The following is a 12,409-nucleotide window of genomic DNA, read 5'->3' on the forward strand; positions in this document are numbered from 1 at the left end:
AAAAATATTGTTTATGTTTTTTAGACTCTTATGTGATAACTTGGAAAGATCGAGTCCAGTCTTCTGTACAGCAAGCAGCACAAAGACAGAAACCAGTGAATTACTGTGGTAACAAAATCCACCAGCATTAATGACATTTCATAAATTTCTGGTTTCTAACCTCTTCGATTCGGTATTTTTCTGATTTGAAAATATTTCTTGGCTCTGAGCGGTTGCCAGGCAACAAGATGAAGCTGCATCTCATTGAATCTCAGAAAATAATAAAATCTAGACACTATCACATCCTGTTGCTTGCCTGTTTGTTGTAAATTTAGGAAACAAGATGTAAGAAAGGTGCTTTTTTGTTTCATCTGAAGAGTCAAAGACCGTTTTCTGTACTTGCGGTCAACCAAAGTCCTTTCAGAAGAAAACTTCAGCCCTCAACAGGAAACTTTAAAGTTGGGACAGTTATTCTTAAGCATCATCTTAATTAAACCCTCACTTCAGTGATTACCTACGCTCTATGAAACTGACTCGGGAGGAGTACAACATTCATTAGAATTAAACATTAGAACAATATAAACTTTGTATTTGTAATGTATTGTTATCATTTTATTACATTATTAAAGCACAAGGTTCAGTTAGCAGTTCACAAAAATAAATACTTTTACTTTCTTCCTCTGAGTACATTTCTGTACATTTTTTAAATTTTTACTTGAGGACAGAAGTTGAATCAGTTCTTGAACTTTGACCAGAGTATTTTTAACACAAGTATCTGTACTTCTACTTAAGTACAGAATGTCTGTACTTTTGCCACCTCTGGGATTCTGCATTATTTTAGGATGAACTTGAGATCGTGTTAAGAATTTCTGCAGATGACTGGATGCTGAACTTTGACCTTTTTACCTGAAGTATTTATGTCCTAATGAAGTGACGTTGGTGTAAAACAAATATTTTCTAGTTGCATCACTACTCTCTTTCTCTGTCACACGCACTGAAACACTTTCCATCCCTTCATATGTTGTTATGATGAAACTAATGTAATCTGTATCTTGTAATATGTAACTTAATCATCACAAATGACTCATTGGATGAGTTCCAAGCAGTTAAATCCCCTCACAGGAGACTTAGCAGTATGGGAGAGCTATACCATTAAGTATGATGCTTCTACAAAGTGTCTTTTTCATGACACGGAGACTTCTAACCACTAAGAAGTGATTCGTTTGTCCTTATCATTTAAAACGACGATGCTGGACGTTGTTCTAACATTGTTAAACTGCCCAGTGTGTAATGAATAACCTCATTTTTAAAGCTGAAAACGTCAAGGTCCTGGTCTTGCCCACTGGCTGACCCACACTGCTGAGCCGGGCTGTTTAAAACTCACTTTGCAGAGCCTCCAAGTGGATGCCACTAACTCCCATGAAATCCTCTGATATTTAGCATCACTACTAAACTGACTAGACCAACCCCAAAGAATTAACATTCACTTGATGTTTTAAACAACAAATTACAGTACAGCCCAGGATTACTAATAAAGTCCAGCATTTCTATAGTGTTTAAGGCTTCTATCTACAGCCATTTATAAATAGTGGTAATGTTCTGTTTTGGGACCACATGCATATCTGGAAAGGTATGATGATGCTGGGAGTGCTTCCCTACTCATGCTTCCAAACATGGAAACCTTGAGGTAGAGAGAGCAGCAGCAATGTTCCTGTTAAAATGAAGTTTTCCCTTCCCACTGTTGCCAAGTGCTCACTTATATTGATTGTATAATTGTTGGTGTTTCTCTGTATTAATGTAGGGTCTTCTTACCTTACAAAATAAAGTGCTTCAGGGCAACTGCTGTTGTGATTTGGTGCTATACAAATAAAATTGAATTGAATCAGCTGAGCAATTAGCTCACATGGGCAGCACTGAAATCAGATGGTTATTATTGATTGCTTTTGATTGTGGTCTGAGCTTTACTTTCATGGCCAGCCAAACTAACCCCATGTTAGATGCCGCATGCTTTTATTTAGACACCACATGTCTGGCAGGTGCACTCAGATCCCCATTCAACCTCCACAGAAACATCACGCAGGCCTGATATTAGCCCGGAGGTGGTGGCTGGAGGTGTAGTAACCTCCTTGTAATTACAGACTAACAGATGTGAGAAAAGGAAATGAGCTTTAAGCCCAACTGCTCCTGTGTAGCAAAGGGAGTTCTTGCTGTAATAACACGTGCCGGTATACTAGTCTTAATTACAGCATTGTTACCTAGCACAGATGAATGCTCCGTACATGCAGTTCATCATCCTGTCACCTTATTCTCATGTTCCAAGCAATAACAGAAACTGGGGAACTTCCAAAAGCTCTTTACTCAAAACAGCCAAACATCATATTTCATCCCCGGTACAGCTTGTGCTGAGAGGCACAAGGTCATGCTCAACATTTCTGGAAGCTTTAGTTAGAGAAATGGGAAACCCCAACTCAACACAAGATAACACACATTTATACTCTCACACAAAGAGGTTAGGATCTCAGCAGAGCTCCCTTAATATCTAATGTTATTTTTGTGGCATACATCATCAGATGAGCTGAAATCTTTTTTAATTCACTCGGAGAATAACATTTACAGCAAACAGATAAAAAAAACAAACAGATTTCTTTAAAGCCATTTGGTTTATCCTGTGACATCTGAAGTCTCTCTGCTTCATTTTCTTTCACGTGAACACTTGTCTACAGCCCCACCACATTCAAAATTTAGGGTTGATTTTAAGATTTTAGTTATCTATCATTGTTATTTCAACTGTTGCTCTTATATTATATCATTTATGGAACTGAAAGCTGAGAGAACTGAAGGGACCACATAGGGCTGCACGATTAATCGTTAGAAAATCGCGACCTCGATTCATACTTATGTGCGATCTCATTTCCAAATGACAACGATTTAAAAAAAAAAAAAAAAAAAAAAAAAAAAAAAAAAAAGACGACGACAATTGTACCGCATTTTACGTTTCATGCAGATACGTAATCTGCATGAAAACAAGCGCTCACTCTTCCTGCTCAACAAATGACAAGGGCGGAGCCTTATACCACGTGATACAGAACCTGGCTGCTAAAATTGACAGGGAAAAAACAACAGAGAGCACGTCAGGGATGATGAGAAAGTGGCAGGAGAAAATCCGTCCCGGTCAACCACCCAAACATCAATAACGGGAACCTTATACAGCGCTTCCCTATACCCGTCGAACTCCCGCAGGCACAAAGAAATTACGGAGGCTATTACTTATCACCTGACCAAAGATATGGCTCCCATCAACACTGCAAAACGAGGGATTTAGGAAAATGATCAACACCCTAGACAAACGCTACACAGTGCCGTCCCGCAACTATTTTTCTATTGTTGCACTTCCTGCTCTATACACGCAGTGTCGAGCAACGGTGGAGACGGAATTTCAAGCAGCAACGACAAAATGTGAGACATTTGTTGTTTTTATGTTCAGTCTCAACTGTTACGAAGTTGATGTGCAGTTAAAAAGTGCAATAAATATTTATACTGGAAAAGAAAATCGTGAGAGAATCGTGATCTCAATTCTAAGCAAAAAAAATCGTGATTCTCATTTTATGCAAAATCGTGCAGCCCTAGGACCACATTGGAACACTATTAAGCTACTGTACATGCAAGTTTTGTGCACAGTTGATAGTAGATGTGGTTTTGAATGAACTGTGATCAAACACCTGAGGTTGTTTGATGACGCTGCCTTGTAGCTATTTTTAGACAGTAATTGCCCTTTTGTTACAGCCTGGTAAACAAAAGATGAATCCAGAGCGATTATCTGGTTATGACTCTGAGCAGGAGCACAGCCTCCAGCTCTTTCCTTTCCGAGCGCAAGCGGCTCAGCCACATGTAGTTCACTGCCTCTTCCATGTCATTAATGAAACCCCTAATCACTTCACTAAGCTGACAGCATCCCAGTGTTTGATCGATATGGTCCCTTTTGAACTATTGATGTACTCCAGCAGAATCCAGTGAACACAGGAACAGGAGAATAGCCGTGGTGTTTCCTCCCTACACAGGCCATGTGAACAAAGAGAGATAATCAAACAGGAAGCCTGTCTTCTGCCATCCTTAGCTTTGGCAGCCAGTAAGGACTCATCTTGGAGATTATCCTGTTTATCTAAAACACCCTAAACACCCGGTAATAATGTCTTGTCAAAATAAACAACCAATTAGCCTGCTATCACAACAGAGCCATAACTTCCAAAACTCAATACTCCACAACACGCAATTTTTTTCTCATGAATGTCTCCCTTGACTAAACCTCCAGTTGAAAATAGGACCATGCTGACAAACAAAGCCAGAATTTTTAGATTCCTTTTACCCACCGAGGCCATCAAGATTTTCATTTTGTTTTGTTGGCGAGCATGAGCTGCCTGGAGGCTGGTTCTCATGCTAGTCTTACTGACATTTGAAGCATGCACATGCTTTTTTGCCATTTTTGGAACATTATGTTTACCTTTTACACCGAGCATCTTCAACGCTCAGGTACAGTGAGAATAAATGTGAGCAGGACAACAAGCCAAATCCTTCTATCTGTCAAGCTAAAGTGGATTTGTGTCTCAGAAGATGTTTGATGAATGCCTTCAACTAACAATATTGGCCAGCTTTCTGTCCTCCCCCTTTCTGCTCTGCTGATGAGCTGGGTGAGGTCAGCCGGCTCATCAGCAGTGGTCCGTTTTATCTCCAAGGAAAACAGGTGGTTGTGATTGTCAGTCGGTGCTCATGTGATGTAAGGCATTCTGTCTACATATGTTTTCTATTTGGTATGTTGCATTTGCTAATGCGCAGTCAGGTTGAGGAGGGATGCACATATTTCTGGTTATGCTGCTGTTCAAAACACCACGACCACCACCCACTCGTGCACAGTTGTTTCAGGTCATTCCACACTAAGATTCATGTGGCACTCCCCCATGGAGGGATTGCACAAATATCCCCTCGACTTACAGGAATGAATTGGGATTTTTTGTCAAGATTATTACACAACTTTCAGTTAGGCAACAAGCACAAAAATGCATAATTGCTTCCTGGAACCATGATGAATGTGCTGGTATTGCACCTCTCACTCAAGGGTGTGGAGCGACAGACTCTCGACTCATACCAGGCAAATGCTGTGTAGCAAGGGACTCCTTTTGGTTTGTTTGCCCCGTTTTACTCTGCCATTAGTAAAATGTCAGACTGTATCAGACTTGTCCACAGGGGCCACAGCCATGCCATTCAGAGAGCGCTCCAAACATTTGCTCACAAGCTTTGGGTGGGGAGAGAAGCATCTGACAGCAAGCAGCTTGTACGGGAGCTACTATCAGCATTCATCTCAGGGTGCTGCCACAGTCAGAGTCCTGCCGTGACAACTGACAAATAAAGAGCCAAGACTTTTTTCTTTTCACAAAAATGTTTAAATAGCATAATGGGGTCCAATTACATGTGGCTTAGCCCATGTTCAAAATTCTCAGAGTGACATAATGACATTTAACAACAATCTAGCAGTCTGCCGACTCATAAAAATGTCAGCTGTTCAGAAAGAGACTGCAATACTTCAAGAGTGAAGGATGGTTAAATGAGCCTCTAAAACCATCTGCACGATTTCAGTCTCTTTCCAGGTAACAACATTTACATGAATACAATGTTTGTGAGTGAATTACGAGGCTGTAGTTATGTAACTTAAAAATGCAACAATTACGTTTGGTGTGTGTTGCTCTGCACAAGTGTTTCTTATAAAAGTGAGCTTGTGATCTCAGAGTTTATATTGATACGAATCCACTTTGAGCATCTTCCAGTTCCACACATTTCTTGGCTGTGCTGCTGGCAGGAAGGTTCTGGCAGATGTCTAGCACTTTCTTTGGAATATTTTACATGAAATGGTTCAGGTGGAGCCAGCAGTGGAAAACGTCAGTGCATTCCATTAGATCAGATTGGAAAGTCTGCTGTAAGCATGTGTACTTAAAATAATGATGCCCCTCGTCTTTCCCTCTGATGTCAGATGATTGGCCTGATATGTGCAGCCGTGTTCAGCCCGAGCTGGGTTTAGCGTTCGCTTGGCTGACTAGGGCTGTGTGGTCATTAGGATGATAGCTACCCAAAGAATGCCACGAACAGGAAATAACAAGCACATCTCACAGAGACAGATAATAACACTGAGCGTGACCAACAGCAAAAGCAGAGCTAGTGACACTCATTTCTCACTGAGTTCTGCTCAATTTTAAAACTTCAAAAAATTAATTGGGAGCAGAGCTTTTTCAACATACAAGAAGCATTCTAATTACAGTCGGTACCTATTAGGAATCAAACCCTTTCAGTACCAATTAGTAATTCATAAGATGGCTTGTGGCCAGATTGTCTAGCCAGATTCATTCCTTTTCTAAAGACAGTGGCGATGCAGGCTGGGAGCCACTGAGACCACATGGCTAAGCCCCGTCCAGGCAAGACAAAAGAAATTCTTCAATCTTTACCGGCTCACTGTCCTCCCCTGAAAATGTCAGTTGTGCTGCCTTGTCACAGAGTTTTCACAAGGGATCATTCATTAAGAGTACTGACTTTGAAATATATTGTAAATAAATAAGTAATCCAGCACACAGCCTGGAGGTATGTGCTGAGAGCACGGCAACAGATTTCACTGCTGCTCCTAATTAAAGCAAAGAGAATAAGCCCAGTCACACACGTACGATATCACAGGAAAGGTTCTTATTTCTGTACCCTTTGATCAATATGTCTGTTCACATCTAAGGGGAAAAACCAGCAACCCATTTCATGTCACGAGATTCTTACCAAGCTCTCAGGCATTCACACGAAAACAAGGTTTCCTGAATCATTTACACATCAAATTAAGTACATTTTGTTGCATTTCTTCACCAAGCTAATAAATAAAAATAAATAAAAATGAGATTAAGGAAGGAATTAATGCCTACGACAAGACAGATACATATCGGAGATGCAGTCAGTTTTCTATAAAAATCGATCTATCTAAATTTAAATTGTATTTTTATGTTGGGATATGAGAAAGAATTTTTTTTAAAGTAACTGCAGCAACAAATATTTTGTTTCCTCACTGTAACACCATGAAACCAGTGGAGCAAATACATTTCCTGTTATTACTGTACAGATTTTATTATTATATTAATTATAGCCTAGTCACCTAGTGACATCATTTGAAATAGCTAGCTAGCTATAACAAGATCACAGAAACTAATTTCAACATTTGTTGGTAAAGCACCAGCTTGTAGAAAGAAAACAACAAGAGGCAAGTTGATTCAGGAATGCATCCTGATGTCAGCCGCCACGTCGTTATCTGCTTTGCTGTCTACTTGTTCCACCTCAGAGAAGAACTTTGAGGCCCTCAGGAGCCTGCCACTCCTTATTATTACTCCTTATTACTCCTTCACACAACAGATATGGGCGGGTCAATCTAGATATCGATAGTATCGATACCAACGCTGGTATTGTCATTAGATCAACGCTTTGTCTCTATCCTCCAAGTTCAGCATGTAGCCCACTGAATTTTGTTAAATTAATTTTTAGTAAATATAATATAAACAAACATGCACTATAAAAAATATAGTGCACGTTTTATTTATATCCTATAGCACATTTATAGAACAGAAGTTGAGCCAAAGTGATTTATAAACAGGCACATTTACTTACTTCCACTGGCAGTGGGTTTAACATGTTATCTGCATCAGAGGAGCCGTTTCAGCCATCAAACTTTTTCCCACTAGACATTTTTTGAACAGTAACTTTCAATCGAACTGAACCTCAGAGACTGGCCTACCATTTTCTAGCTTCATAATGACTTTGCTCATTGGTGTGTGAACCTTTTCACAGAGCACAGTATTTGTTATTGTCCTTTCAGGATGTTTAAAATGTGTTTTTCTGGCTGTGTGGAACAGACTGTTGGATCTGTTCATCTTTGTTTTGGTTTATTCTTGTCTGCTTTGTGCTTCGGGGTCTGCTCGTTGGAAGACAACTCTGTTTAATTAAGTTTCCAGTTGCATTAGATGAGTGGAATATTTACTGAAAATCAGACTCAGACTTGTTAAATAAAATGTGTATGAAGTATACTAACAATTTTTAGTCTAGTACTCCCCCCAACCACCACCACGCAAGCGTAAAACACCTTCCGTCTACAGTAGCACCCTGAACTTCAAGACCCTTCCCCACGGCTCTGAGCAAATAATAAATTTTAAATTTATGTAAAATCATATGAATGAATACGACTTATTTGTCTTATGACAAATATCGTCAAACCGTGTGAGGAACGTGTAAAGGAACTAGGAGCTCGCGCATGAATATTTAAACAAACCGCTCCGCTCTTACAGGTGTCTGTTTTTCTGTTCTAGGTATCGGACTGATAAGGTTATGAGGACTTTCAGGTGGATACGGTTAGCATAAAAAGAATTAATTTTATTTCGGCTTTGTCGGTTCACCAGCCGTGTCGCGGTTTGAAAGCGTTGGAGTGGAGGAGAAGGATGATGAGGAGGGGGGTGGAGGACGCTTTGCTGGTCTGCCTGGCTCCTCCCGCGGTCAGCCTGCTTTTATTCCGCTGTAGGAAAAATCCGTTATCTCGCGTCAGTACTTCCAACATCATCACCGCAGCTTCAAACCCGCGTTAAATAGTTAACGGCACAAGCTACGAAACCGCCTTGATTCATGTTTAATTTCCCAACGAAAAGTTTGTCTTCATGCTGTAGAGAAACTTTTTCAGAGCCAGGACACGCGCACACAGAAAACGTGTCGGCTTAGCGACTCCAAATGTGCCGCTAAACTGAAGATCTGAACGTTCAGCTCAGACAGCCCTGCTTTCCTGATGTGTAGTTACATGTAGATATATCTGTCACTCCTGTTAACGGCGGCATTATTCCAATAAAATCAATACTTGAGAGTAGTCTGAGCGATGTTTTTCAGTAACAATGGACGCTTCAAACAATCACTCCAGCCGTGCATTTGCCAGACTCGCGTTGACATTAAGTTAAAAATGGCGACTATTTTGGTCACTTCATTAACTATATTTACTTCACGTCGAAGAGACCGAACTCGCTGTCAGTCTGCTTTAAGTTTAACGTTAGTTGAGTCTACACGGTTACTTCTGAGGCACTCTCTTTTCCACTTACTGTTGGTGTAAAAGAAAAATCGACCAAACAGATGTAGTAGTGGATGGCATTTGGCGGCCACCTTCCTCGAGCGGATAAAAGACAAAGTAGTAGTCGGTTAAAATAATTTTTGCACTTACACTGAGTTGAGAGGAGAGTCAAGAGCCAAGCCAGACGTGTTTTCGCCATCTTGGAGTCGATGCAATGCTCTATTTGGCTGACTGTACATGCGCAAAGTAGACTGAAGAGCCTTGCTGGGGATGGAGAGAGGGAGAGAGACATGGAGATAAACCGGAGAGAGAGAGAGAGCGCGCCAGGGAGGAGGAGGAGGGAGGGAGGGAGGGGGGAGGGGGGTTCTATTATATTAGGTTTCCATAGCTACCGAAAGCATCACTCACACAGACTAGAATTTATAGTTGACACAATGTGGGAGGCCCTCACTACTGGGGCCATATGCTGTAGTTATGGTAACTTATCTGCAGTTGCAGATAAATAGGGTACCTCTGCCTTCTGTATACTGTATTGCTGTGTACAGCATTTTGACTAAGAAAATAAAAATATCAAGTTTCCTTGACTACATTAAAAATTTGGTAATATGAGTACAAAAACACATTGACAGATAATAAAGGCCAGCAATAAAACATGAATCTGTAAATACTCTTTCAGTTCTAGAGGAATCTATCATGTGTGAAATGCTGAACTTAACACTCTGTTACTGTGGCCAATAGTATATGGCCGGCTTTAATTAAATATTAACTTTACCTGGCCAGTCCTGCTCATACCTGCTTGCAACTGTCATCCCATTGACAGCTGCCGTATCACCTTGTTCACATGAAAGAGCAACCCCAGTCTTGTATGTCATGTCTGTGATGACAAGTGGTGCAGCCTGAAAAATGCTATACGAACTGTTCCGGTTCGTTCAAACTGTTTCACAACAGCAAAAATAATCTCATATACTTTAAGCTGCTTTTGTCTTTGACAGGATCAACCAACATTTGTCAGTGATAGATCTCATAAAAGCCTCGTTTAAAATAAGCACAGTGCTCACTGTGTACATCATTACTGCAGCAATTATATCTAAATATAGAAGTATGTCTAATAATGCTAGAATGCATTTGAATTGTATTACATAACATCAAAATCTGTAATTCAGGCAATATTGTGGTATGAATCAGGTGTAGCTGTTTCAACCACACGCTTGTGTTCAGGCTCTGCTCTCTAGGTTTGTATTTGGAATCTGTGATGTAGCATTAAAACTCGATTATCAAAAAAGGGGCAATCAAAGCTTCTCAACGTTCCAAAAGCTGTGTTTGTAGACTAAGGGAAACACCAAATAATATGTACAAACCCTCCTAACACCAAGATTACAAAGTACCAATATGTATATATAAATATGACTCTATAATGTGTATATAAATACTTCGATTTAATGTGCATCTTCAATAACGTTTGGGAACTTCAATCATTATGTATGAGATGAAAATCTAAAATCTTGCCTTTCCTACATTTTAACATTAAAAAGAAGTAAAAATCAGAAATTATGCTCATCTTGTTGTTGACAAGATGACATAGAGCTTATCTCTTTTGTTCCAGGTTTTGTTTTTATTATTTATTTAGTTTGAAATCTCAATCTTCTCAGAGTCATCCTGCAAATATCCAATGTGATATCATTTGGCTATTTGTCCCCACTTTTTTCCTTTAGTCAACATAAACGTCCTTTTTCAGTTGGTCATAGAGCCTCAGGGTGCTGGACTTCAGTTGGACTTCCCGTTTGGCAACACTCAGCTAGTTTTAGCTTTCCTGTATATGTGCTATTCTGGCTTCTTGTAGCTCCACCTGCAAGCATTCCTTATCCAGTCCAAATGACTGGACAATGAGCTCACCTCCTCTCCTTAGCTCATACTGGGTGGCTGTAGCTCAGGTGGCAAAGCAGGTCAGCCACTAATCAGAAGGTAGGTGGTTTGATCCCAGGCTGCCTCCTGGCTGCATGCCAAATATTTTTGGGCAAGATACTAACCCCATGTTTGCCTACTGGTGGTGGTCAGAGGGAATGGTAGCGCCAGTGTCCGGCAGCCTTGCCTCTGTCAGTGTGCCCCAGGGTGGCTGTGGCTACAATGTAGCTGCCATCACCAGTGTGTGAATGACTGAATGTAGTGTAAAGCGCTTTGGGGTCCTTAGGGACTAAGTAAAGCGCTATACAAATGCAGGCCATTTACTTATCCAGTTCAAATGACATCCTGAGGTTAGGTGGATCAGTTGTGAATATTTTATTTAGTCTCAGCCTACAGTTTGATGTTCGCTTTGTACAGGAGGTTGCTGATGACCACTTCAGTCCTGAATTCATATCAACTCTTGGTAGTGAATGGACTTGGGGTTTAATGTATATGCGGAACAGCAGCAGGGACAATACGTCACCTTGGTATAGCACACAATTGATGGTGATTTGTGTGTTGTCTTCCACAGTCCCAGTAAGTCCCTGATGAATGTTATTAGCACACCAGTATCCACATGTGGGGCATTGAGTTTCAAGTTTTTCTTGTAGTCAATGCCAGTGGTGCGCAGGTTGGTCTGCCTGGCCTTGGAGTCTATCAACCTGCTCTGTCAACCAAGAGCTGTTGCTTTGGCCCTCTGGTATTATTTCCAATGTCTTTCTGAGCTGTACCCATGTATTAGGTCACATGCCCATGCACATATTCAGTTTAGTTGCTGTGATGACTGAGAGGAGTTTCCATATTGTGGCGAGGCAGGTAATCAGCTAGTAGTTTGATGATATAAGATAAGATAAGATAAGATAAGATAACTCTTTATTGTCATTGCACAGTCATACATAGTACAGTAGTACAATGAAATTGGAAAAACTGTCCTACGTCGGCACTACATATAACACAACACGACACGATATGACACATCACAACGCAACAAACAACACAACACAGTATATTAACTTAGTATAAAAAAGAAGAATAAGTGTATGTGTATTGCACACTGTTATTATTGCACATTAATTATTATTGCACCTTGTTATGAATATAAATATTATTGTTATTGTTTTAAACATTGTTACCTCCCCCTAAAAAGTCCAGGGAGGTATCCAGTCAGGTCAGCTATTTACATTGATCAGGGCTATTGCCCTGTTGTAAAAGCTGTCCTTGAGTCTATTTGTTCGGGACCTCAGCAGCCTGAACCTCCTGCCAGACGGCAGCAGCTTAAACACCCGGTGTCCTGGGTGTGTGCAGTCCCGTAGGATGCTGCGTGCCCTCTTGAGACAGCGAGTGCTGTACAGGTCCTTCAGGGAGGGAAGAGGATGT

General features: G+C 40.6%; 1 protein-coding gene across 1 annotated transcript in view; it reads right to left on the reverse strand.

The window, feature by feature from the left end:
- Window positions 1-9,390, reverse strand: part of jam3b (junctional adhesion molecule 3b) — a 49,494-nt gene extending 40,104 nt beyond the window's left edge. Inside the window, exon 1 of the mRNA XM_086307885.1 lies at window positions 9,242-9,390. Within this exon, the coding sequence (XP_086164011.1) occupies window positions 9,242-9,383 (142 nt within the window). The 5' untranslated portion in view covers window positions 9,384-9,390. The remainder of the gene's footprint in view (window positions 1-9,241) is intronic.
- Window positions 9,391-12,409: the final 3,019 nt, after the last annotated feature.

This window comes from Aulonocara sp. 'chitande type north' Nkhata Bay, linkage group LG10, assembly GCF_057382095.1.
Source record: "Aulonocara sp. 'chitande type north' Nkhata Bay isolate Kocher_YH1m ecotype deep benthic linkage group LG10, A_spYH_male_GT1.1, whole genome shotgun sequence".
Lineage (NCBI taxonomy): Eukaryota > Metazoa > Chordata > Actinopteri > Cichliformes > Cichlidae > Aulonocara > Aulonocara sp. 'chitande type north' Nkhata Bay.